We start from the raw sequence: 27211 nt of genomic DNA, 5'->3' as shown, positions 1-27211 counted from the left end.
ATATGATACTTCCCTAAAATCAGTAGATTAATAATAGTGTAATACATAGTTTTGCTTCCACAGTAGCTGATGACATTTTTCTCATCCAAACCATGCAGGCTGTGGGATAACAGACGTGATGACGCCACACGCAGAGCATGTACCACGTGACTTCTTCACCTGTGCCCAACCTGTTTATCTGCGTTGTGCGTCTTCTGAGTCGCCGCTTAGGGATATATTCAAATCTCTTATTGTTTACACTGAAGTTAAACCTTTCTTTTGCTTCACAGAGTAAACGCTAGAGGACATTGAAATATTTATACTTCACTGGCAGCTTTATTTTTTATTTTTTGACTTTATGCTTGCTGACTGAGCGGACTTCGACCTCGGTGAGGCACCTGCTTTAAACAAGGAAGTGTAGCCTGTCGAAGCCGTTGTTGATGAAGTCGACGGGCGGTTTGTAAATGGCAGCAAATGCCTTTGTGGTTAATTCTGAAAAGTCATTTTAGTCTCCATGTTGATCCTGTTCGTGGACTGTGCCTTCTAAACAGGATAAAGCTGCTTGCACGCTCTCCGGGACAAGGTGAGCTGCTTGTTGACAGCTAAGACGGTTCATATAGCCTACACTAAGATCATTTAAACAACGTTTGCAGGACAGCCTGTTTCTATAAAAAAAAGATAGTGTTTAGTAATGTGTATAATGAGTAAATCTTATATTTTTTGCCCACCTGGCAGCATTAAATGAGTAATATTCAGTCAAACCCATATGGAAGCTTTTCCTGTATTGTGTGCCTTTCACTAACGTCATGTTGTCTCTCTGTTTCAGATGAATGTCTCTTTCAAAGATGTGGCTTCACAAGCCGACAATGACTCTATTGTACACCTGGATGCACCAATTCTTCCATCCACGTCAGGCATCTCCAATATGACCATTATCAGAACCGGCAACGGGTCAATCATAGAGAACCAGATGTTCCTAAACACTTTGGCCGCTCAGGCCCTATCTGGGATATTCGTCTGGTCTGCCTTGCTCATAACATGCCACCAGGTGAGCTTTTTTTGCCATTTGTATGTCAATATGTATGCAAGAAATCACAGCATCACACAACAGAGGGTAACACAGTCCTCACTGAATGATGTAAATGTGTAATCAGAGAACTGACAGACTGCACCTCCCTTGCCAGAGGACAGAAGCACATCCTTATAGTCATAGAGGCTTATTATCTTACAGCTCAGTGCTTCAGCTCACACTGCTTATTTTCACATTTTCTTATCCAGTTTAAAAGAATTACTTTGTTTGCAGGCAGGTATTAATGTCCCTTCCCAGCTTCCACTCCACCACTGAGATTATTTTGCTTACTTTATAGTCCAAAGTGACTATGAAATTAAAATAACATTAAAATAACAGGACAATGAATACACAGCAAGCCTTCTCTGTGTGGGGTGCAGGAAGATGGCCATGCAAAATAAATAGCTCAACAGAGACCGTCTTCACCCAGAATCCATTTCACCACTGTAGTAAATGTGTGCTTCCTCTCGTGTGTATGTGAGTTTCCCACTGTGCGAAGGTGATAGCTTATCATTACGGTTTTATCATTTGCAGAGAATGCAGACGGGTGCTGTGTAATATCAGCAGGAAAATCAATTGATATGGAGATAACATTTACAGTGTTCTAAAAGATGACGCAGTTGTTTTCCTGTTCGCTGTTGTTTTCAAGTGGCGCAGTTGTAATAGTGCCCAGTTTAGTTGATGATTAACACAAAATGCATCGATCCAACATCAGGTTAGAATTTATATTCCATAGCACATTAAAGGTGCAAGTTGTAAGATTGCACCTTAAACATAAACATCAGTAATATGAAATGTGGGTAATTTTAAAAGACACGGTATGCAAACATAACATAGATGCACATAAATTTGGGCATGTGCTTTCTTCTGCTGATTACATCATATGGTTAGTGTTTGTTTTTAGTTTAGCAGCTGAAGGTTGGAGGCTGGGTCTCTGCTGTAAACTGGTATAGCTTAACTTATCCAGCATATCATCATTATTCTGCACGAGTGGTGGATGATTTTTATGCTGTAGCAGTGTCTGGCAAAGGTAGACAAAAACCACTGCCAGCACCAGTACATAACCCTATTGAATAAAAAAAAAAGCACTTGACAGAAGAAACTAGTTGCATTGTATGTATCTGTGTTTCCTGTGATGTATCTCTGTAAACATATTGACGTAATCACAGAGCATTGGCGTGTTGCATCGAGCAATCTGAAAACAAACCATGTTTAGGGATTTGTGACTCAGTATTCCAGCAAATTAGTTTCTATCTTTTTAATATAGTACGTGTTTGTCCAAAGCACTTGCCAGCAAGACATTTTAATTGAACAAATAAATAGCAAGTGTTCCACAGGGAGCCAGTTTGCAACAGGCTTCAGGACAAGGGGAATGAAATGGTCTGCAGGACCAGTGTTGCAATGCTGGTGGTGTTTCATCTGATTCGGCTCGAGAGGATTGCTATAGACTCTTAAAGTCACATTCTGAATACTAAACACAGATAGACAATGACCTTAGATCCTCTTTGCTGTAATGTTGCCAATGCTTTTTGGACTAGTAATCCCATGGAGGGTGGCTCATTTTTCATGGTGGGCTTATTGGTCCCTTTGCAACTTGAAGCGTTTGGGGATTAAGAGCAGCAGGGAGGATTTATCTCCCTTTGTATGACTTTATTATGTTTTGCTCATCCTCTATTAGTTAAAGCATGCAGATTGATTTCCGTTCAGGTTATTTCTGTCTTCAACTTTGTAATTCCCTCTGCACTTATAGCAGAAATTGCAGAAATAAGTCTTTACTTGAAGCCATTATTAAGAGTACAGCTATGAATTACCGAAAGGAAGGTGCTGTGTACGAAGTCAGGAAGGACAGCAGTTTTCCGTCTTTTCAAGCAAATGGAGGGCATCATGTACATTCTGCTTCATTTCACTTGTAGAGACGGCCAAATGCATCACACCCCACCCCCATGCTCACTGTAATCAGGCTTTAATGTGGTGCCTTTAATGAGCATTTAATCAAGCTGCACATGTTGAGAAGTGTGAAAAGGGTTGGTCCACATGTTTAGGGAGAATTTCAAAGAGGAAGATCATTCAAAAAGTAAAAAGGCCTAATGATGTATATTCTATAATAATAATAATAATAATAATAATAATAATAATAAAGTTTGTTTTTGTTTTAGTTTTTTTTGCACATGAACTTTCATGTGCTTTAGATGAAGCTTTTTTAATGTATTTATTTGCCCTATATTATCAGAAAATTGTGAAAAACAAAGTCTAAAAAATTCACCAACCATTTGTACATCTGAAGCGAGGATAATGTTGGCATATTTGTTTATACATAACTTGACCAACTCATCAAAGTTGTTGCTGCACTTTCACCAGGGAGCGATCACACACAACTTGGTTGTCAGATGAGCTAGTGTTAAAATATTGAAACAATGCTTTTGTTGTGTGTCTCTATAGAGAGTGACAGTTATTAGTCTGCAGTGTCTTGAGCTTGATGTGATTACTCGGATTGCTCCTCATACACCATTAGTCGACTAATGAGCCATGAGCATTGTGGTGGACTGAGAAACTTTTAGTTGTTAGTCCTTTATAAATGGTCTTTTTATGGAAAGTGAGTCATCAATAGTAATATTCCACATGGACAGGGACAACAATGACTTGACTGATTATCAATTAAATCTGCTAATTGATTAGTTGAAGACATCCTGTGAGTATTAGTCAAATAAGAAGTTATTCATCCGATCATCTAACATAACCTTTGGAACTATTTAGCTTTTCTGGCATCACACTACCAAATGTTTCCTCACACTGTTGTAATGACATACAGCTCAGTTACTTGAGGTCACAATGGGAAAGCTTCTCATTTTTTCAGCCTCATTACCTGTGCTACTAGTAGTCTCAAGTGTTAGTGTGGCCACGTCAAGCCTTGGCTACAATGTAAAGGTCATTGAAAAGAATGGTTCTGCCTTTTCTGCCTCGAGCTGCGTGTATTCCCCTTAATGTCGTCAGCCTCACTACATTCCATTTACAGAGGCCAATAGGGGCCATGTGGGAGAGTCCTGTGTGTTAAAACTAAAGGTTAAATCCTTTTATCAGCTTGGTGAAACAAAGTTTTGATGTTTGCAGAGTGGAAGCTGTATAAAATGAGGTGTGGTCAGAGGTTTGAGGCAGGAAGGCTGTGGGAAGTCATTAAGATGAGAGTTGGGTAATCATTTTTTATCCTAGACGACCTCGCCGCTGCATTACAGAACAGTCAGGAAGATAAAATGTGGCCATAAATAATACCAACCATATAAAATGAATACATTGATTATTGTTTACTGTCAGGAGGTTGGACTCTTTACAGCGTTATTTCTTCTTTCTTTGTTTTATAAACTGAAGCTAATGTTACCATACACATACTGATTATTACACTCTAAAAATAACAAGGTCTGTTGTGTTAATTGCCAGCGTGTACCTGTATTTTCTGCAATATTTGCCTATAAAATGCAACTTGATCTTTATCTATGTCACAAGCATCTAGCACAGCAAGCTTAAGCTAATAACAGAGTAACATTCATAATTTATACCCTATTTGTGATTCTGAAACTAAGCGCCCGCCTTTAGGGAGCACTGCGTCACCTCCATTTATAGACAACCTGTCTTTACTGTGCCTGAGTGATCAGCATATAAACTCTCTGAGATGACTTTGTAACCTCCCCTGCTGTATGCAAATGCGGTTCCTGATTCTAAGTCTTTTAAAATCTTTTTTTTTTTTTTTTTATCAGCCTGTCTTATAAATAGCAAACAGTTTGATTAGTGAGTAATCAAACCCACAGTGGATGATGTATTTGGTATGGGCAGGTTTTACTTTTCAATATCATCATATATTTGTAACTTGCATGAAGGTAAAGTTGAGAAAGATGATTCCCGATTCCTCTAAAGTCACAGTGAGTCAGAGATGATGAGAGGTTGCCATTTTATTAATGGCTACCTGGGCTTGAATTTGTATGAACCCTGTTAATTAATCAGACAAGGTTATAGCAATAGCAACATTTAGCATTTTCTGCTTCATAGATAGATAGATAGATACTTTATTCATCCCCATTGGGGGATATTTCAACTAACATAAAACAAAACAATAAATAAATAGTTAAACATTTTATGAATACTAGTAATAAAGTATTTAAGTGCCCATGGTGGATGTTTTACAAATATGTAAAATGGAAAATGTTGAACAATTGTTTTAATCAGAGTCTGAAGACATAAAAGTGAGGATTTATGTACTCATCAAATAATACAAAATAACTACAGCCATTGTTGTCGTTTGGACGTTCTTCCTCTGATGAGGAGTACTCTCTGGCTTCTTACCATGTCATACCAAAGAGGTGCATGTTAGGTTAACTGGGGATTCTAAATTGGCCACTGGTGTGAGTGTGGTTGTTTGTCTTTGATTAGCTGTGATACACTGGCAGCCTGACCAGGGTGTACCCCACCTGTCCCCTATGCTCGGATTGAACATTGACACAAGCCTTGGTGCACAGGGACTGGTAAAAACAGCTCTATATATCTGTTTGTCTTAGCAATTCATACCAAAACACCTGTTGTATGTGAGGTGACAGTTCATGTTCATTCATTAAAAGTAATGCAGTCTACCATTCACATAATACCAACAAAATTTAGTGAATGGTTTCCAAATGATTTTAAGTTTTATACTTGAAAGGATTTTCTCCATGTTTACTGATTTTTTTATGTCCGTGTTTTCATTGTAGATCTACACACACCTTCGATCCTACACCATCCCCAACGAACAGCGCTACATCATCCGGATCCTCTTTATTGTGCCAGTTTATGCCTTTGACTCCTGGCTCAGCCTCCTTTTCATCAGCAACGACCAGTATTACGTCTACTTTGACTCAGTTCGAGACTGCTATGAAGGTACGTTGAACGAGCTGAAAATGATATATGTAGACAACAGCATTTATTTTCCTGCCCTCATATCTTAGTCTGCTGTGAGGAGGAGAAAGTAGAAAGTGGACAAACTAGTTTTGCTCACCAACCATTGTTCTCATGTAAGGAGACCTCGTTATCAGAGGTTTCATTTCTAGAAGGTGTAACTCTAGGAGCATGTGTTGCTTTACAGTGAAACAAACAAATAGATCATCTATTTAAAGGTTTATTCTATTACATTTTAGGTTGTACTTTAATTACCTTTTTACACTATTTCTGTAATTATGTAGCAAAGTTTTAGGTCCAAAGCACTTCAGCAGTGGCAAAGGTGAGTCATATGCAAAATGGATTACAAGTAATTTGAAAAAGAGGAAAAATAGGAAATACATTATTCAAGAGATTAGTTTCCAGTTTGCAGGCCAATTTTGTGGCTGATTGATAGTGCGGTGCATCAGAAAGCAGGGAGAGTAGAATACCACCAGCGGCTACGGCTAAAACATAATGAACCTTCTCTTGACTGGACACCATCTGCATTAGCTTCATTTAATCCCTCCTTAAATAGCAACAAAGGATTAGGAAGGGATTTCCAAGACACAGAACCCTCGGAAGCTTCTTAATGTAAGGACTGAAACAGTTATTGTTCCAAAATGTAGGACTAATTATTTTTTATCATGTGGAAGTTTTATTCCTATGAAAATTGTTTGACCTTTTCAGTGAAGTTGTACTTGAAGGTGAAAAATTATTGTACGTTTAAAATCATGTCGGCACACATTTTTAATAAGAAACAAATCCTCTCTTGTGTTTCAGCGTTTGTCATTTACAACTTCCTGAGCCTGTCCTTTGAGTATCTGGGAGGAGAGAGCGCGATCATGTCAGAGATTCGAGGGAAGCCCATACAGTGAGTGTTGTACATGCTGCAGGGTGAAAGATTTGTACTGTTGACACAGGAGCTTAAATGAATTGGTTGCTGCTTCTTGTTTATGATCACAGAAGGTACAAGGTGCACCGTCTGGCCTTGGATAAGCCTTTAGTTTGAACAGTCCACTGAAAGTGCTGCCAGTAAATCACTGTGTTTCTTATAGACAGCTGTGTATCTCTTTTGACCAGTCTTTATAGACTGTTTATGGCTGACTCAGCCACAGAGTGTGATAGAGCTCCACAAACACAGACAAAATGCAAGCTCCACTAATGACTGTGCATGTTGTATTAATGTATTTAATGTTCCCAGTTCTTAAAAAAATACACCTTAGATGTAGCTGTATATTTTTAAAGACGCTGCAGAGGATTGAGCTATTTTCACTCTACATGCACTGATTTGTTTCTTCCTAATTTGAATTAATTTTGCCTGATCATGCTCATGTTACCATTTGAATGTGAATCTGGTTGCAGGTACAATTAAAGCTACAGACAAAGGCACATAATGAAACATGATGATATATTTGCAAGGTCTGAGCTTCAAGGGCACCTAAAGTGCTCTGAACAGCACCTTAGATCATGTGGCTGCATCTGACTGATTGTGAGCTGTTTAGTCGTAATCTTCCTCTCAGCCTTGGGTTGGTTGGGATTATCGTTCTTTAGTGGTGATTGTGGACATCACAGATGCAGAAACATTTTCTCAGGCCTGCCTGCACATTTGCTTGTCTTCTATAGACTGTTGTAGTGATGGAGTTTTCACACAGCTTCCTTCCAAATTTGTTTGGAAGGAACATGTCAGCACATGTGCAGTCACATGAAATTGAAGCAGCCTTGTGTTTGTGTGCACACCCTTTGATTATGAATCATGGTGACCCATGTGGAAAGTGGAAAACACCCACATTACAGCTGTATTGTTCCATGTTTTCTCCAACCTCTAAAACACAGTAACAGATGTGATGATAATAACTAGTAAGAATGAGAATGTGTGTGTGTATATATATATATATATATATATATATATACACACACACATTCTATATATATATATATATATATATATATATATATATATATATATATATATATATGGGTATGTATATATATATGTTGGGTATGTATTATGAACATCATTACTACTTACCACTAATTAACACACAATTAATCAAACATTTTACAGTTTATTTAACTTTTAAGTTATGATATGGTCTGTTTGGTTAGATTTTCTATCAAAACACAATAAAATAAGCAAAGAGAGGAAACGGTCCATACAACATTTTCTTCAAACTAGATCTTTAGTACACACCAACAGTGTCCTTTATTCTGCAAACATACGCCTGTATGATGGTAGAGTGGTTGACTTGATCATGTGGCTTTTCTGAGCTCCTCTCACCCTGCATGATGAGATGATCTGTTGCACCTGTGCCTCATATAGATGTCACCTGCTGCACTAATTTACACTGCCACCTGTGGTGAACTTCAAATACACAGACATAAATACACACCTATGATTAATGGTCCAATACAAAGTGGCAAGCAGAGTTTCACAGAGATCTGAGAGACATCATTGAAGTTTTGTGTGTGTGTGTCCATCTGTGGTCCAAAGATATTCTCTCTCATATATGTTTTCATTTGACCTGTCCTTATACACTTAATATGTAGGTTTTTTTTCATTCCAGCCTTAATGTGACTCATTATCTGATCACTTCCTGTTCCCTTCACAGGTCAAGCTGTCTCTACGGTACATGCTGCCTCACTGGAATGAGCTACTCTATCGGCTTTTTAAGATTCTGCAAACAGGTGAGCTTCAGTCATCCCCTTATCTCTGCTTTAGAGTTGTTCCTTCTGGCCACAGAAATAAACACACACACACACACACACACACACACACACACTAAGAAATAATACATCAAATTGTCATTAAAAAAAAATAATAACACCAAACTGTAATCTAGCATTCTGTCTTCAGACTATAAAAAATGACAGCTGTTACAGTTGGCTATGTGCTGTTCAGAGGATAACACCCGTTGGTTTAAAAAAAAAAGGAAAGTAATTGAGTTCAGGTGAGAGCCGCTTGATAATAAACACAGAGAGATGATATGAGTTGTCAGCGCAGAGCTCCCTCCCTGTGCCTTGGGATACTGCACAAGCTCCCAGTCTAACACTGATGGATATTGAGACTGAGCGTTACAGCTTCAAAACAAAATACACAGTGAAATGAAGCATTCTTTTATGAGACGCACGTGATAAACACTGACTGGAATCCTGTGTGTAGTGTTTTTTGGAAGGAAAACAAAGCAAGCTCTCTCTCTCTCAATGAGAGGATGTTTGAATATCAGCAGGGCTGATTTTAAATAGAAGCATTGTGCTAAAAATGTGTGTAGGCCAAATGAAAGAGCCTAGAGTTTTCTGCTTTATATATAAAAAAGCCTTCCATCAAATGGAACCTTTCAGAAATCAATACGTCGAACACTTCAGAAATTATTAAATGCTGTTTCGCAGGTCAAGAATCCTGAATCAGAAATAAGGATTGACTTAATTTATTCAGGCTGAGTCACTGACACACTCCATGTAAATATTGATCATACAATTATGCAATTTGGAGAAAGAAAACGTCAATGTGTTCTTCAGTCATGCTAAACTGAGGTCAAAAAACCAGCAGAGGATCTGAAAGGTCTTGATCTGTTTTGGGGGATAAAAAGTATTAAAATTCTAAACACGAGTGTGTCATTAGACGAGGCCTTAACAAATGAAGCGCTGATATGGAAAAGCAGCCCAGAGTAATGGTGGTTCTTGTAGATAAGGTTAGAGGATTACATCCTAAACGGTTGTTTGACATTTCAGTTTTAAGGTTTTTATCATACTGTGGGAGACTTAAGGGTGTTGTTCTCTTAAAACTGGGCACCAGGTTGTTGTGCTGGATCCAAATGAATAACTGTGTTTTGCTATTGTACCATGATTTACTATATTTTGCATTGCTAGTGTAATATTACAGTATCAACAGGGTCCCTTGGATAAAAAAAATCATAGAAAAGTCCCCAGAGGCCACAAAAGAAACTTGATATTACTCTTTATTTCTAAGAAAAACCATAAGACAATAGACCCCAATGTTACAGCCTGGTACAACAATAAAATCTGTATAAGTTACACTTTTATTACAACTGTACAGAGGGTGGATTATTATATAAAGAAATGTTTGCATAATCCTGGGTGTGAGTGACATCACAGACTGTTTGTCCATAGTTATATGGTTATAACGACATATTTAAGGTTACAAAAGGGCCTTAGCTAGGTACTGGAGTTAAATATAAACAGGACCTTGTTTTTTATTGGAGTTGGACATTTAAAAGAATTTTGGACTTCACTGGGCCATGTTACAGAAACATCTGTTTTTTTCCTCCTTAAATTTTTAAGCCACCTTTTCTGATCGATATGGCTGCTCTGCTTTCAACAAAATGTCAGCAAGCTGAACATGTTTATTTAGAGGTTTATAGGTGACCCTTAATGGCACTGTAATACTCCCTTTTAATAGATCCCCCAAGCTGTGATTAATTAACAGTAGCTCTGACCTGATTGTGGATGGACTGACATGGCAACATGAGGTTCTCCCAGTATTGAACTGTCCTGTGTCTGCCGTCTTTACCCACTCTCTTTCTATAACAAACACCCTACACTTCAGGTGGGATCTGCCTGTGAACATGGTTCATTCGCCACATGAGACCTGACGCACAACTGACCTGACTGCTAACGTTCCTCTACTCTCAGATGTAGCTGATATGTCAGTCATGTGTTATTTTAAGTTTAAACAATGGCCAGTCACAGAGCTCCCATTCAGAGGCAGGAGGAAAGGCAGTCAGAATACACAAGCCCGGCTGACATAAATAATTACTAGGTGTTGAGCAGCAGAGGTTTTATCAGAAAGGCTTCTGAGTTTTCTCCAGAAATTAAAGTTGCATGAGCAGACACCTACACGAAAAAATATAAGGCTTGAGGTCTGATACATAGATTTCATAATAACTCTGTTACCTCTTGGAAGAGGTCTATTTGTAAAACTCTAAATAGTGGAGTGTTGCTGTCAAGAGTTGCTGCCAGTGAGCAACAAATACAGTGAAAGTAATATTCAGTACCAGGCTGCCAACAAAGATTTTAAAATACAACATAAGAAGGAAATTTGTAATTAAAAGGAGTTGTTAGTATAGAATGTACACACCTTGGGTTTGTATAATGGTATTACTGTGTGTAAAGAATTTTAAATTGCATAGAGAGGGTTACTGACTGTGAAGCAGGAGCTCTTTTCAATCAGAATCCACTGGAACATTGTGTGTCGAATTATTACAGAAATTTACATTCTAGCTTATTTCCACAGGGGTACACAGAGTGAAAAGCGGACATGAGGACAGGTGCAGGGCAAAATAATCACCGATGACATTTTTCTGAGGTCATCATATCTCTGGTCATTCAGAAGAAAGAAAAACTCATTCTGGCTAATCAAGTTTAACGACTGTGATGTGTTGCTTTGCAAAGATAGGTGTTTTAGCCTCAGTCAGACTTATTCAGGCTTCAATACAGGAGGCTGCTCCTCCAGTCAGATTACATGAAGGTCTCCATCCTCCTGTTGTCCAGTCCATTCCACATGAACATCATTATCTTTCATTCAAGGCTACTTCATTAGAGGATACGTTGCACATCTTCAGTGAAGGATTTTGAATCTTTTAATCTGGAAAAAAACACCTAATCACTAAAGTGTGAAATGAGCAGCTTGTTGTCCAAATCTCTCCCATCTAATGAGATGTACATACAGATTCTGTCATCTTCCTCTGTGGTGTCCTTGCTTGGTGTCTCACTCTGAATTCTAATGTGTTCTCCAGGCAACTCTCCAGTTCTGTGTTGTCAAACCCGTCATGGCAGTCATCACCATCATCCTGCAGGCCTTCGGCAAATATCACGACGGAGACTTTAAGTGAGCAACCTCCCTTTTCTTTCTTTCTTTTTCTTTTTTTTGCATTTCTCTCGTTGTTTTCCGCGCACATTCTTGTCATTGCCAGAAGGCTTGTTTGCTGTTTACGTGCACGCTGAAACAATTTGGAAGGGGAGATAATTATATCACCTCTTCACAGTAGGCATGATGAAAATGTTTGGATTTCATATCGAGCAGAAAGGGACGGGTTCAAACTTGGCATGTTGTCCCAGTTGTGTCACTGTCATGTTGATAGTGAAAGGAGCAATTCAAAAGTTTCTACAATATGGACTTCAGTAGTTACATAGCAACTTTTCCACAAATGTAGGAAGTGTTCAAATAAATGCAAATTACTCTCATGTTCCAGTCAGTGAAGAACATCATTGTAAGGGGAGACGCATAGCTTCATTTCATACTTTGAATGTCAAGTGATACAAAGGCTGGGGATAAATTGCAGACTGACAAATCTAATTTAGATGCATCTCAGTGCTTGAGATGAGCCAATAAGAATCTCAGAAGAATAAGGAGACGGTAATATATTTAATAAAATTGTCTTTAGCATGTAATCAAAAGCTATAAAACCCTCAGGCTTTAAATTCTGCCCGGCTTTATTTTCAGGCGCTCTTCTTCTCCTTTCAGTTCTCTTCCTGAAGATTCAGCTGTGACAACACAGAAGGCTCACTGAGGCCTTTATATCATCACACTCATATTGTCAAGCTGTAAGACAGACTTGATTCAATTCTTCCTCCTTATAGTTGAACAGCGAAATTATCAGGCAGAAATAACTCTGTCTTTAAGCTCTGCAGCAAGACCACAGTGATTTACAGATTGTTTACTTATACGCTTTCAGCCAACCATGCACTCTATACTGCATGGAAGTAATTAGAGCAGTCACAGCTGAGTCCTCAGAGAGCCTCTCCAGAATGTAAAAAAGGGTAGAAAGGCTGACTGACAATTAAATCTAGATATGTGCCTTTTTTTATCAGCTGTAGCGGAAGTAACAGTGCGAACTACAAACAAACCTTTAAACTTGGGAAAGTGGACAAAAACACTTTTCACAAATTAAACATTCATGTTTGTAGTTTCTGTCTAGTGTCTGTGTGAGTTGCACTTTTTTGACTTTTGACTGTAGATTTCTACCTTCTTTCTAACTAACTGAAAAACGTACCTACACAATATTTGCTTTTTGTGGTGAACTGCCCCTTTACATTGCCCCTTGCTCTTTCTGTGCAGTGTGAATGGAGGATACCTGTACATCACAATCATCTACAACTTCTCAGTCAGCCTGGCGCTCTACGCACTCTTCCTCTTCTTCTTCGCCACAAGTGACCTCCTCAGGCCGTACGAACCAGTGCTCAAATTTCTCACAATTAAATCAGTCATCTTCTTGTCCTTCTGGCAAGGTGAGTTCACCCCTATTCAGTTTTGTTTTTCTATAATTACAGGACATAATATTGTGCCAGTGGAGGAGGTAATATTCAAATCTAAGGAAATAAAGTTGAGATGGTTTATTTTTTTTGGTTTATTTATCTACTGTTATAGGGAAAATATACCACATAGATTTCTTTACTTTAATGTCAGAGAATAACTTTTTTTTATGTTCCACCTAGTCAGGTCTACTTTTCACATGTATGCCTGTCACTTTAGGTATACATTGACAATACATGTCTTCTGTAGGGATGGTCCTCGCCATCCTGGAGCGCTGCGGCGTAATTCCCAACGCTCTTTTCATTGACGGGCACGAGGTCGGCGCCGGCACCGTGGCAGCCGGCTGGCAGAACTTCATCATCTGCATCGAAATGTTCTTCGCCGCCATTGCCCTGCGATACGCCTTCACCTGCACCGTGTACCAGGAGAAAAAAAACGAGGTGCCAGGTGAGTGACGCTCAGAGATTGCACAGAGAGCAGAGAAAAGCAGCCAGGAGAGATCGTTACTTTGTCTTGTCCTCGCCTTGAAAATGTGTTGATGTGTTCCGAGGCTAATTGCCCTACTCCCCCTGCAGAATAAGGACTGACAGGCTTGGAAGTGTTCGAGGTAACGGTAATTGTGTTCCTCTGTAGCTTTAGACCAGCCACTTAGACCAGTCACACCGAATCTTAAAGTGAGATTTACCACTCAGCCCCTCTGAACTGAAACAGAAACTAAAATTTACTTGTATTTACATACTTGTATTTAAATTTCTCTCGTGTCAGATTGTAGGGGTAGCCATCAGTCTAAGGGTGTACATTGTTACTGATGTCTCAGAGGACAGTTGCCATTAAAGCAAAGCAGAAGGGAACAGGGAGTTCAAAGCCACAGCACTTTAACAAGCGCAGGGTGAATGTCACTGCTTTGACGTCAGTCAGGAACGACTTCTGGTCATTTTTGTGTTTGCAAAAGGAAATCCTACATACCCTAAACTGATTAGGATGTGTTAATACAAAATATATGAGATACTGGTTTTAACAAAGCGGGCATCTGATTATTACATTTCAATCATATTACAATCTCCTGTGTGTTTCCCTGTTATGAACTTCATAACAGTAACATTAACATCCCCTCAGGTGTTGATATGTGATTGAAAGATTGCCACACTTGTGGTTTCTACAGATTGTCTTTGCCCTGTGGTGCAGGCAGGCTGTAAGGAGAAACTCAGCAGACCATGCCTAACTGCCCCATCACACACCCAAACCCCACCTTGCCCTTCTCTTGTGCCACTTCCTTAAGCAATGACCCTGAAAAAGAAGGCTGCGAATGTCCGCCGGCTCTCTTTCTGCTTCGGACCTCCTTTTAGTTCAGCCTGGCTCACAGCTGGGTGCTACTATGAATTTCTTTGCACAGTTAGTAGCAGTGAAAGGTTTAATAAATTCATGACATGATGGGAATAAACATTAAATCATCGCTGATACAGCCTAAATGCATTGTGGGTATCTAATGTGTCCCAAATGCTAGACCACTTCTAGCTGTCGCTAACATTGAAGAAAATCTTCTGTGCTGTGGCCTGCTGTTTTTATAGGCTGCTGTCATTCCTTAGGACAGGCTGTCATGCTGAATAATAAAACACAGATCTATGGCATTCACTCTTCTCATATATTTTTTTAAACATAAAAACTGGAAGTATCTCTGACAAATACAGCCAGAAATTAGATTTGAGTTGCTTTAGCCTGGTATCCCAAACATAAGTAGCCTAGCAATGATCGCGTTACAGAATTATTTTAGATTGTCTCTGAATGCATGAGTAATGTATCATTTCAATTAAATAATTGGCAAAAATAGTCTTATCTATTTAAGACTTCATAACTGTCTGACCATAAACACACCTCTGTCCCTGCCCCTGCAGAGAACATGCCACCTATGCAGAGCATCTCCAGCGGTCTGAAGGAAACCATAAACCCAGGAGACATGGTGCAGGACGCCATCCACAACTTCTCCCCGGCCTATCAGCAGTACACCCAGCAATCTACACAGGAGGTGTCCCAGCCAAGCGCCAACGGAAAAGCACCCGCAGGAAACAAGAGCTCCCGCAAGTCTGACAAAATCATGCTGATTACATCTGATGATGAGTTCTAGGCATTTTTCCAGCAAGATCCAGGTGTTTGTGCCCTTGCCACCTCTATCTTTGACCCCCTAGGGGAACAGCTGTATGGCATGTTGCACAGAGCTGGATTCAGCCCAGGTGTTTAATTTTCATTATCCCAGTATTTAAGATGGACCGCTTCGTCATGTCCTGTTTTAATGATAATTTAAGCACCAAGAGGAGGAGGAAATTTTCAAATTTGTAGCTTAATAGCCTGGGAACTGATCTATCTCCATCCTGGCAGTAATAATCACAGGAAAATGACATGTCGCCTTCACTGCATCCAACGAGTCTGGAGCTTTAAATCAAGCCGCTGGATGCACTGCCGCGTCCCCGATGCTGATTCTGTTTCTGTCACCACTCGCTCTCTGGCTGTCTGAAGTGTGTTTCCTCTGATTCATGTCAGTTTCAAAGAGAAGATGATTAATACGTGACTCCAGGTGGGTAGCAGGGAAGACAGGGATGGCTGGGAATGGCACTTCATGGACCGTTTCTCGCATCTGCTTGTTTGAAGTATTTGCTGAGCATTCCTCCGCACGGTTTCCTGACAAATGGAAGGAGGCGTTCAAAGACACATTAGATTTGGAGCAGGCACTTCAAACTGCAGACTGCACTTCACAATCCTTTGTATGCACCGTAGCAGGGACATATTGGATAAACCTGTCTCCTACAAAGTGGGAGTTCTATTAGTCTCATCGATTGCCCTAGCATGCTAAAGAGTGTAATTCACTGCAACTAGACGGATGCTAGCAATTAGTTTTATGCAGTTTCCGCGCTATTGACTATTAATATTATAACTTCATGTTCCAGGGATTATGTACAGAATGTAATTAGTACAAACTGTGAAGTTTGTCCTGTTTATGTAAAAAAATATGTTTGGATACTGAATCGGGAAGATCTTAATGTATTTATTGTGTGTAGTTTGGGCCCAGTTAGAAAAAACATGAGGAGAAACACAGGTGACGCTTTCTGTATTTTCCACTTCGCCAGGTTTAAATGACTTAAATATAGGAGACACAGTAGTTATTAGAGACCAATTTCTACATATAAAGCCCTTGTTTGTTGAATTTGTATACCCTGTTGTGCCAATAACGGCTTTTATGGGAAAGCAGATATTAATTTACAGTTGGGTACAAAAATAAAAGGTTTGCGTGTCTTACTGTTGTTTGATACTAATGCAAAATAAAGTCATTGTTTTGCCTCTGTAATAAAGACTCTGTCGAGTATAGACTGCACCCTAGAGCCTTCCTTGAAGTGCACTCAACGGTATTAGGGACAGAATCTGTTAAGAGCCACATTGCGAGAGTCATGACGTACTGTAGCTTTAAAAATGTGATCCCATCATGGATAAATAGGACTGTCACTTCCAGCTGTAGTCGTGTTTATCGTCATACTGCAGATATTCCTTTTGAATTATAAACTTGTTGTTTATTCTCTTATCGGTCTGTAAAAACAATAACAGAATTTTTCATTTAATATCTCATGTCACATCTTGTTATATATGTCAATCTCTGATCAAAAATGGGAATCGTGGGTAAACCTTAAGCAAAGTGACAGCTGATCCACAGAAGGGGCACATTAAAGGCGCTGAAGATCACCCACTAGTGACAGCTTATGGTCTTGCCCCCTTGATGTTCAATTGAGCAAATGAAGATTTTAATTATGCTTTTATTTTGAAAGTACCAAAAAAAAAAACAGACAAACCAGACTTATTTCTAGGAATAATTTAGCATACTTCAGTCAGAGCAGAAACAATACAGAATTTATTTGTACATGAGGGTAGTTTCATTGAGAAAACATGTAAATAAATGAATGTAAAATAAAAAATAATTTAGGCGTTTGTTTGAATAAAATTACACAAATCAATGAAATAAATATACAATATATGAGCAGTTGTGAAGGGTACATATACTTAGTTTATGCTGCCTTTTTTCTGTCCTCTTAAAATTACAGTCACTCAAATGTGTTGCCATGAGACCAGAAACAAAAAAAATGACATACTTAACATAGAAATGGCTGCTGTTGAACTAACATTCAATGTATTCCATTCATCATTTCACCATGTCATCTTGTGTACTAGCTCCTTCTAAACACTAATGGCTAAAGTTAAATACTGTATAGGAGCTGTAGCTTGTAGGACTGACTGAGCTTGTGTTTGGAAGCTTATTTAACCAAAGTTCATTTAAATTAATCTCAACATGATATACAAGCATCTATACAGTTTGCATTGTTTATAATGAAAATAACAGTTCATTATAAACATTATATTGCAGCTCCTATCACATTTACTTACTCATTTAATTTTTAGTTTAAGTAAACATCTAAGGCAGGTAAACTTAACATATATGTATTCATTAAAATTATTTTTATTTTAGCAAACAACATAGCATTCTGTTTGGCTTAGCTTAAGAGCATGAATGGACCTCTGAATGTAGGCTTAACAACAGAGTACTTAATTCACCCAGAGAAAGGTTTGTCTTTTATTTGGCACATTACAGAAATATATAACATGTAACCTTTAAAAAAATTCTGGTAATTATTGAAAAAAATCACCTTAAATGCAGCAATAAGTGCTTTAAATTCTTCTCAAGGCCTCGTCGGTTTAACCTCACCACTAGAGGTCACTGTAATGCTTTGAGGAAAATGCTTTTATCCATATTGTCTGTGTTGGTAAATGTAAACATGTGTTTATTTGCCATCTATACAGGCTTCACCATAGGAGGCGCGAGTGAACAGAGTCTTAGACGGCTTTGGAATTGATCGGGTATATGTTACAGTCACTTTGTAATGACTGTTTCAGAGCTAAGATATGTGTTGAAGATATCCAGATTTTCAAATTGTTTTGCAACCTGTCTCATGCTATTTTATGTAAGAACGGGTTATTAAAGGAAATAACAACAGCGTGCCCCTCTCTTAACGGTGTGATCTGGCAGCCAGACTGCTTTTAAACGGTTCATTCTTGATCATTATGTATAATTAGCTGCAGCCTGTATGTAACCCCAGTCACACTCTGTCCAATTTGTGCATTAGACAAATAGAAAATGTGCTGAGAAAAAACTATTCATGGGCTATAAATACTCACAGAGAAGAATAGCTGTCTCATTGTAGCATCAATAGAATTAGACTGATTACATAATCACACCACTCCCAGGATAGTGAAGGACATAAATATAGAAAAATATGTAATATATATATATATATATTTATATACTGTATATGCATATAAAACTAGGTATCAGAGAAAGAACAGGATGTATCAACATAGAAACCAAGTGAAAAATACAAAACGAGAGTAAGAACACAGCAATGCCCCTGCTATAAAAAAAAAAATAAAAAATCACAGCAGGTTGTACAGCAGCAAAGTTCCCCATACTGTTCTTTGCAGCTATGGAACAGGGGAAGAACAGTCATGTCCTCTCTGCCAAGAGAAAATCCTGACATGAACAATCTCTATTGACTTCACTCCAAATTAGGAATGGATCCTCGGTAAGAACGGCTTCGATTTCAAGTGAATTTCATATTTAAATATTACAAAAAAAACAAAAAAAAAATACAACAACACGGGCAAGGTGTTTACTGCACTCGTCGTCATGACACCACTGTTTCTAGAGATTCGGTGTCAGGAGTTCTCTTGCAGAAGAGTGTGTCATTAAAAAAAAAAAAGCAAGGTAAAATAGCTAACTGTGACCAACACCGGCGGCGACAGCACTTCTGGTGACCCAGCAGTAAGGAATGATTCTGTTTGGACGGAGTTCTCAATGTAAAGTGACATTTTTTTTTTTATCATCTCCTAGATCTGTAATATACAGGAAGTGAAATGAATTGCATCATACTTATAAGGACCACTCTCATTTATCCAATATGGATTACCTACTGAAGAGCGGCATATAAAATGAGGCAAAGTGTAAGTGCTGCAGTTACATATCAGAGTATCCTTTGTTACATGAGGAGTGAGTGGTCACACCACATTTGTATTATCGCTCCAGTAACTCCAGATTCATCCTCAGCTGTACATATAAGTTGCCCTGTGTTGTATTTTAGACTGTATCTTAACAGTTTCCTCATAAGTGCTAAAACAAAATGACTGATTTTACAATTCAGCCTATAACATTTAAAGTCTGTTAAACAAGTGTGTGTATATAGTCAGCCCCGATAATATATTGTCTGTGACAGCAACCTGAAGATGTGTAGTTGGAAAAGGCACAAATCCTTAATATACACTATATGGACAAAAGTATGTGGACACCATTTTCTGGTTCTTTGTCCAGACCATTAGGCAATAATTACCCAGTGAATGAATGTGGAAACTGGAACATTCTTTACCGATTTGTCAGAAAAAAAAATGTCTGAACACATTGATCATTCAATAATAAGCAATCAATCAATAAAAAAAAATCATTAGTAGCTTGAACGTTTCCTCCTTTAAGGCTAAAAATAGACAAGCAGTATCCTATATGGTGTCCGTTTACTTTTGGTTTGACACTTTGGACTGCCATGGAAGCCCTCAGACTGCTTACAACCTGATTCCAATGACTTCACAGCAACTAGTAGAGCCATTTGACGGAATTTTGGTCAGTGCGGCGTTTTCACTTCAACAACACTCAAACCTGTGATTTTACTGCTTTGCACCTCCTAAAAAGAGAAGAGGGACATTATCGGCGAAAACATCTGCTGCTGTGTTTGGCTGCCTCTCAAAGGCATCTGGTATCTGTGGCTATGCTGGAAAGCTAACACCTCATTGAGATGTGATGTTCATGTATTTAAGGCTCTTTTTACATTGCTAGATCATATTTTTTCTTAAAGGCTGTCCCAGACCATGGGCTTCAACGTAGTAAAGGCGTGGCAGAAAAGCAAATCTGTGCTGTTAGTCATAGAGGTAGGGTCACAGAGGCCTGACACCCTGCCGGTGCTGGGGGTCAGGGACGGGGGAGTTTGCACAGTGCACAGACAAGGTGTGTAAGAGAGACAGAAGGGATGGAGACAGAATTGTGAATGCAGCATAACATCACATCAGACCTCGCCACCCCATTCCATCCCTCAGTCTAACTACTGAGCGTCCTCTCAGTACAGGATGAGCGGGTTCAGGCCAGGTCAGAACCAGGAAGGAGAGCCCAGTCCTGTCAACACTAGGAAGGAGCCGAGAACGGGGTTGGGCTGGAGTTGTTGTGGTTGGTGGACTTGACGATGGTGATGACGCTGGTGGTGGCCACCTTGCCAGGCGAGAGGGGCCCTCGGGTCACAGTCCGGGCAAAACACTGCAGGGCCTCGTACTTGGCTCGCAGGGCATCCAACTCCAGCCTCATGCTGGCGTTTTCACGGGCCAGCTTGTCCACCTCCTGCTGCAGCTCTGTCTTTTGTCTCTCCAGCTCTTCCTTCTGGGTAACACGCTTGATGCGGCAGCTGGCGGCGTAACCACGGTTCTTCAGGGTCCGCCGGCGCTGCTTTAACCGGACGACGTCCTCCTTGGTCAGCCCACGCAGGTGCTGGTTGAGCTCCCGCACAGACATGGCCACCAGCTCGTCGTCGCTGAGCGCCGGGGCATTCTCTCCTACCTCCTTCTTGACCTGCAGGAAGTGACCATGTGATGAAGAACAGCAGCGTCACATCAAACATTTTCTCACACATCTCTCACTCTTACCTTTAAAGCTTTGCTCGTCTTGAAGTGAGTCGTCATTCCCTGCATGCAGACAACTGACCACAATCTCACAGAAGACACTCTGAGAAGAGGAAAACAATGTAAGTAGCTACACAACAAACACAACATTTAGAATACGGTTACTAAAGTGCTGTACTTCCTACAGAGAAGAGAAAAAAAGACTGTGAATGGATGTTAGTCCCGTTTCTTGGCCTTTAATTGGTCCACAGCACCATGTTAGAATGATAACTATTAAGAAGGATAAAATTAAGACTGTGAAAATTAACAGCTCTTTAAATATATCTTATATACAATCTATATACATTTTTCTACACTATAAATATGCAGTTATCATAATATGTAAAACAAAAATGTATGTCATCATAGTGTGGCAAGTTTGATTTTTAATGCAGGGCTTGTGTTGAATACACATATGTTCTGCTACCTCTGACACTCCTCTCTATAAATTCACTGCACACACACATCACAACATTCCAGCATTACATCACTCTGTGTCAACACGAGTGTTTGTCTTAATAGATGCCAGCAGAGGGCAGCATGACACCGTTGATTACCAGCACACTTATTTACTTAGTAGTGGAGGGCTGCCCTTGCAATGTAGTTCACTAGACCAAGCAAAATTAGAAGCAGGCGACCCCCCACCCTACACACACACACCCCACCCTCCTCTGCTCTTCACAGAACTTTGCATTTCAGCTCCCCCTCTGCCTAAGCCATTTTTGCCAGGGTAGTTTTTAGCAAAGCCTCATTAGAGCGAGCCACATGCTTTCCAGACTGCTGCCATGGCCAAAAAAAGCGAACACGCTGAGCTGTGATCCCTCAACCCTCCCCACCACCCACCCCCCACCCCCCAAAGGCTCCATTTCAGGACCGACAGGCCAGCTTAACTACCAGCGCACTGTTCCATGCTCTACAGCTACCATGGAAACGCCCTGCCAATGGGCGTGGGAGTGTGAGTCACATGGTCACCAAAAGGGTAAACAAGTCTCATTCATAACCGCAACACAGCCCATACATAGTGCAAATAAGATGATGATCTTTCCCTTTGACTCCTGCCGCTCTGCCTCCTCATCACACATTGAAACAGACCCCCGTAACATTTACAGTTAATGCTGAACTTTACGCAGCAGCATGTGGAAAATTCCTGGAGACAGAGTGTCACACAGAGAAATACTTTCCTTTATAGTCACTGATGTATTTTCTGCTGCGAGACAATGTAGTCTATCGATTGGATGTCTCTCTCTCTCTCTCTCCGGTCGGATCCTCTTACACACTGGGCTTTCCTGAGCTGCTCTATGCCCTTATTTAACTCTGCTGGATATATTTAGCACACACAGTGCTGACACAAATTTCTGCCAACTAAACAATTTAAAGCAGCACGCGATAAGTGATATTCTGTGGTCTGCAGAAGAAAAAAAAGTCTGGGTGTGGCTGTGCGTTTTAGGATGTTTTCCCCATCTTGGGCTATAAATATTGCTAATGCAGCTAAAAAAACAAAATCATGTGAGAGATTTAAAAAAAACAATGTGTTGCACTCTTTTATTTACAAAATTGAATTTCAAATCAAGATGAAGCGCATGAAAACACTCTAGTTGGCTGAAAGGGTCTGATTTAAGTGGGATTGCATCAGAGGGGGGTGGGGGGTCCCTGGGTATATTCCTTTTACAAAGATCATGGAAAAGCAGTGCAGGGGCCTCCCTCTCTTCATACAAGAAAGGGCCCCAGTCCCGACCAACAGGCAAGGTTGTTTCCCTGCAAATTCCTTAGGCATGCGCTTATGTTTGTGCAACTTGCACAGGGACAATGTTTTCATGATCTTGAACGTTTCCACCGAGTTAAAGAAAAGCAGCAATTATATCACACACACTTTATAATGACAGTGCCACACAGACCAAACCAAAGCAACTCCTATTAGGTTTTTTCATAAGAAAAGGGAGTCTGGGAAAATACCTCAAAGGAAAGCCACAGATGGCGAATAAAGCACAACCCCCCCTTCTACATTCCTGAAAGAACACACATGTGCATATATGCAGGCAGGCAGATCTTCGCATGCAGTCTGAATATGTCCTGCCATGCACTTGGGCGGTTGAAGGGGGGGGGGGGGGGGGGGGGGGGGGGGTAGTGCAGACGATCCCACTTGTAAAACAATGGCTGCGAAATTCACAAAATGTCTGGAATTCACAAGCGGCCATCATTCTGGACAAACAAATCAAAAGCAGCCTGCGTGCACATGTGTTTAAGTCAGTCTTTCTTTGTAAACAACACGCCTTACTTTTCAGTATACAGCAAAAAAAAAGGCTACTATTAACCATTTCCTCCCAATAAACGCACATTTCATAGCTGTGTTTCTGTTCTTTGTTTGTACAGAACCCATTAAAGGCATGTGACACACCAGTCAGAGCGCGTGTGGCCCTATTTTCTTGTGATGTGTCCCACACCACTGGCACTAGCAATCCAGCAGAGTAGGGATAAGCTCCTCTCAGTTTTTTTTCCCCTTCTTCATCTCTTCTGAACATTCCAATGTGCAAATGATTTTAGAACAATATGGCCATCTGGAATGAAGAAACTTAAGATCAAGCAACAAAGTGTCTTGTGTAAGACTGCTGAGAAATAATATGTTGGTAACAAGTTGGTCATTGCCTGTAGTCTGCTTGGTGTGTTCAAGTGCAACATTTTGGTTCAGATGGCACAGTCGGCTTAGGTTGCTACTACTGTAGTTGTAGATGTGTGTGTTTTTGAGCTACCTCAGTGTAAACTTAAACTAACTGTAGAAGCAGATGGTGCAATCTGCGCTGGGTACCAGGCTGAGGGTCAGCCTTTGGCTAATATCAGACAACCTGGGAGCACCTGTGGCCCTGCACCACTGGCACAGCTTTCAGCTGAGTCGGCATGTTGAATTAGCCACGTCAGTGAGAATGATCCCTCCGATTGGCTGTTGTAATAAACCAGTGCACAAGAAGATGACACACACACAGACTAACACCACCTGCTGGTATCACAGGCTGTAAATAAATATTTTAGCAGTTCTTTGGTGATTGAAGCCAGCCTCAAGTGGCTGTGCAAGGAACTGCAGCTTTTGTCACATCTGCGTTTCCTTGCTCAGCTGTTTGGTTGGTATCGAGAGGTGTTTCCACTCACAGAACAGATAAACTAACAGGCTGTTTGCTGTCACATTTGTGGTGTGTTCGGTTGCTTTGTTATCCACCAATAACATATATTTTGCAGATGTTGCACGTAGCTGTCAAAGTTGTTCTGCATGGCAAGTGTGAAATACTGACTCCCTCTGGTTTGTTGCCCTATGTAAGGATACATGTGCTGATTTAAAGTGAACAGATCCACCCCATTAAACAACATGATCTAGCTAGCTGATCTAGCTATTTGGTCAATATTAGTGCCAATATCTGATATTAGTAGTAGATCTGTGCGTCCATAGACTGTATATAACTATGGACAGAGCATCTCACTGTTTTGAGAAGGCTCTAACAGTCCCCATGTTCCACCTTAACCTCCAGATGGAGGAGGTGGAAGAGAGGTGGTCAGGCTGACAGGTGGGCAGAAAGCTCACTTACCCACCTGCCATTCCAATAATTATATAACATTAAACATACACGTGAGCATTATAAAAATTCAGGCTGTAAACATGTTTTTAAAATGGAGGTCAATAGGGAATGACTCACTTTTGGAGTCAGCCCCTATAGGCTGCAGGTAGAACTGCAGTTTTTGACACTTTGACACTTCTTCTGACCACAGTCAGCCTTAGTTCTTGCTAGTTTTTCTTTGATGTATCTGGGTTGATGTATCAGAAGGACAACATTTTACATGACTACATTTCAGCCTAAGCCAGGCAAATTCATTAAATACTGTGACTCCTTTTTGTGACAAAATGAGCTTTGTAAACCTATATGTAGCTTCTTTTTCCTCCCTGACCCCCAATGTTTTTAAAGTCAGGGATCTGGTCAAGTTCATGGTTGGTCTTCAGTTCCAGCAGGTAACTGTGGGGCCCAGTCTTCCCCCTAAAATAAACAGCATATCAAAGGCTTCACTGTGATAAATGGAGCATTTGCTTGTCTGGACTCTTTGTTTTTTCTTCTCTTTTTGTGTCACTTTGGGAGCAGGTTTTAGCAGACTTGTTGCTTCCCTTGACAGTCTGAGAAAGCTCTTGCTTTTCTTGCACTTTTTTTTTAATGCAGGGAGGTGGGGGGGAATTCAAGCGCTCTGCTCTTTCTCTAGCGCAGCACATTTGGTGGGATAATATGTGAAGGAAATGGAGAGCATAGCTGAGCGGTGAGTCATGCTGTTTACTGGTAAAAGCGACGACCAGCGGCAGGGAATCACACCCTCCTGATCTGACGTTTCCTGGAAAATCCCGTTGTTTCAACTAAGAGGAAGGAAAAGTACAGAGAACCTTGGAAATGGTTGGCATGGCTGCCGGAACTTTTGTACGGGAAAAGGGAGGAGAACTCACAGATTATCTTAGGAAAAAGGATTATCTCTCAGTCAAAGACGCAGATGGGATGTCAAGAAATGTCAAGAATGCAAAGAAATGCAATTTTTTTTTATGCAGAAAACAACTCTATAAATACATAAATGATTAAACCTGACACAGAGTGAGGTTAAAGAAAGGGTCAGTCTGTCAGAAAAGCAGGAAAAGACAGGATGCAAATCACTGTGGGTGGCAAAGTTAGTGCTGTCAGACACTATATAACAGTTCACAGTCACCTCATACATACATTATACAAAATATAGCATCTAATAGTCAATACACCAACGTTTTTTCTCCTGTAAGAGCAGAAAACACATCACAGCGAACTTGTTCCCTATGAGTCATCACTAACCACAAATATTTCACTTTCACACTGTGCACACTTTTTTTATTTGCATGCTGCTTTCATCTATCACCACTGTCCAGAGAAACCACAGAGACAATTCAACCCCATATATATATATACACCAGGGGAAATTTCTCCCAATGTGCCATGGGTGCTAAAATGAGTCAGCAGCTGTAACTTCTCCATCCAACAAAGACATCATCACTTTGGTGATGGAACCATATGTTAGCCTCATGACAGAGGAGAGAGCACCAAGATGAACAAGAGGCCGTTCAGAGACTCAAAATCTAAAGCCAAACACACACATATTTTCCATTATCACAATGGTATTAAAAAGGTCACTCCTCAAGTTATTCAAAAGGTGAGGTCACAGTTGAGAAATTCTATTAGGTCATTTCTTAGCCTGGAGATTTATGATGAGAGGTTTAAACAGTGATAAGACAAAAGCCAGCCCGTCTTCCACAGAGTGATTTATAGTTTGTGGAAATATGCGCTCCTCCTGATGTTTAGTGACTGCAGCCCCGGTGGTCCCAACTCTGCCCTTTGTCCCACATGTCTAAAAATGCAGAGCACGTGTTGATTCCGTTGTCAAAACCAAGGATGGTATTTATGCATTATAGCAAAGTCTATTAAAAACACCATCTGAAAGCAACCTGAATTAAAGTGGATGTGAAAATGCTGGAAATATATTTAATGCCAGTCAGGAGGTAAAAGCCCGTAACATAAAGTAGGCTATAAATAGTAAACAAAACAATGTTTTTTATAGGCATATATTTATATATATTCCACAACATTAACATTAGCTGTATCTGCTTTGAAATAATGTTTTATTTTTATTCATTTTTTTTATTTATTATTATTTTTTACATTAACAAACACGCCCATGCTTTTCCCTGTGCCCTATTTTATTATTTTTATGAAATAATATTTAAATAAATTTCTAAAATCAAAAGAAAAATCACCAAAGACATTAATATCGTTTTCTTTCTACGCTGCATTATGTTATGTTTCTCCAACACAACACGTGTCGGCGCGACTGAAACAATCCACAAAGTCAACACCAACTTTCATAAACACGGATCAAACCAAAAAAAAAAGACACAAACCTGCCTGCGTGCGCCAAAATGTCACCGTGAGAACTTGTGCAATTTAGAAAGGAATGTCAAAACATCTTCCCAAAAGGAAAAAAAAAACAACAAGCTCACCTCTGTGGACGCGGATATATGTGGAGCCTGGAATGCGTAAAAGTGGCGGAGTATATGTCTCCGATTCAGCCGACGAAGTCACTTTTACGCACTTGGAGTAAAAGAGTCCAGCTTGACGGGCAGCGCTGTATCCTCG

General features: G+C 40.0%; 2 protein-coding genes across 3 annotated transcripts; one reads left to right on the top strand and one right to left on the bottom strand.

Moving 5' to 3' along the window:
- The first annotated feature begins 164 nt into the window (after positions 1 to 164).
- On the top strand, positions 165 to 17131 carry tmem184a (transmembrane protein 184a). Its single transcript, XM_028411103.1, has 9 exons — positions 165 to 562; positions 806 to 1027; positions 5782 to 5947; positions 6767 to 6857; positions 8596 to 8671; positions 11740 to 11831; positions 13062 to 13231; positions 13506 to 13703; positions 15149 to 17131. Exons 2-9 carry the CDS (start codon positions 806 to 808, stop codon positions 15376 to 15378), a joined length of 1245 nt encoding a protein of 414 aa, XP_028266904.1. The 5' UTR covers positions 165 to 562; the 3' UTR covers positions 15379 to 17131.
- Positions 17126 to 27211, bottom strand: mafk (v-maf avian musculoaponeurotic fibrosarcoma oncogene homolog K). 2 transcript variants are annotated; one of them, XM_028411104.1, is made up of 3 exons: positions 27076 to 27211; positions 21024 to 21102; positions 17126 to 20949 (listed from the first exon to the last, which is right to left on the bottom strand). In XM_028411104.1, the coding sequence occupies exons 2-3, from the start codon at positions 21066 to 21068 to the stop codon at positions 20512 to 20514; spliced, it is 483 nt and encodes a 160-aa protein (XP_028266905.1). In that variant the 5' UTR covers positions 21069 to 21102; positions 27076 to 27211; the 3' UTR covers positions 17126 to 20511. The 2 variants fall into 2 exon arrangements, with proteins under 2 accessions (XP_028266905.1, XP_028266907.1); XM_028411106.1 differs by lacking the exon at positions 27076 to 27211 and adding an exon at positions 26977 to 27046.

This window comes from Parambassis ranga, chromosome 8, assembly GCF_900634625.1.
Source record: "Parambassis ranga chromosome 8, fParRan2.1, whole genome shotgun sequence".
Lineage (NCBI taxonomy): Eukaryota > Metazoa > Chordata > Actinopteri > Ambassidae > Parambassis > Parambassis ranga.
The sequence above is the reverse complement of the archived record's forward strand: the minus strand, read 5'-3'. Positions and strand labels throughout refer to the sequence as shown.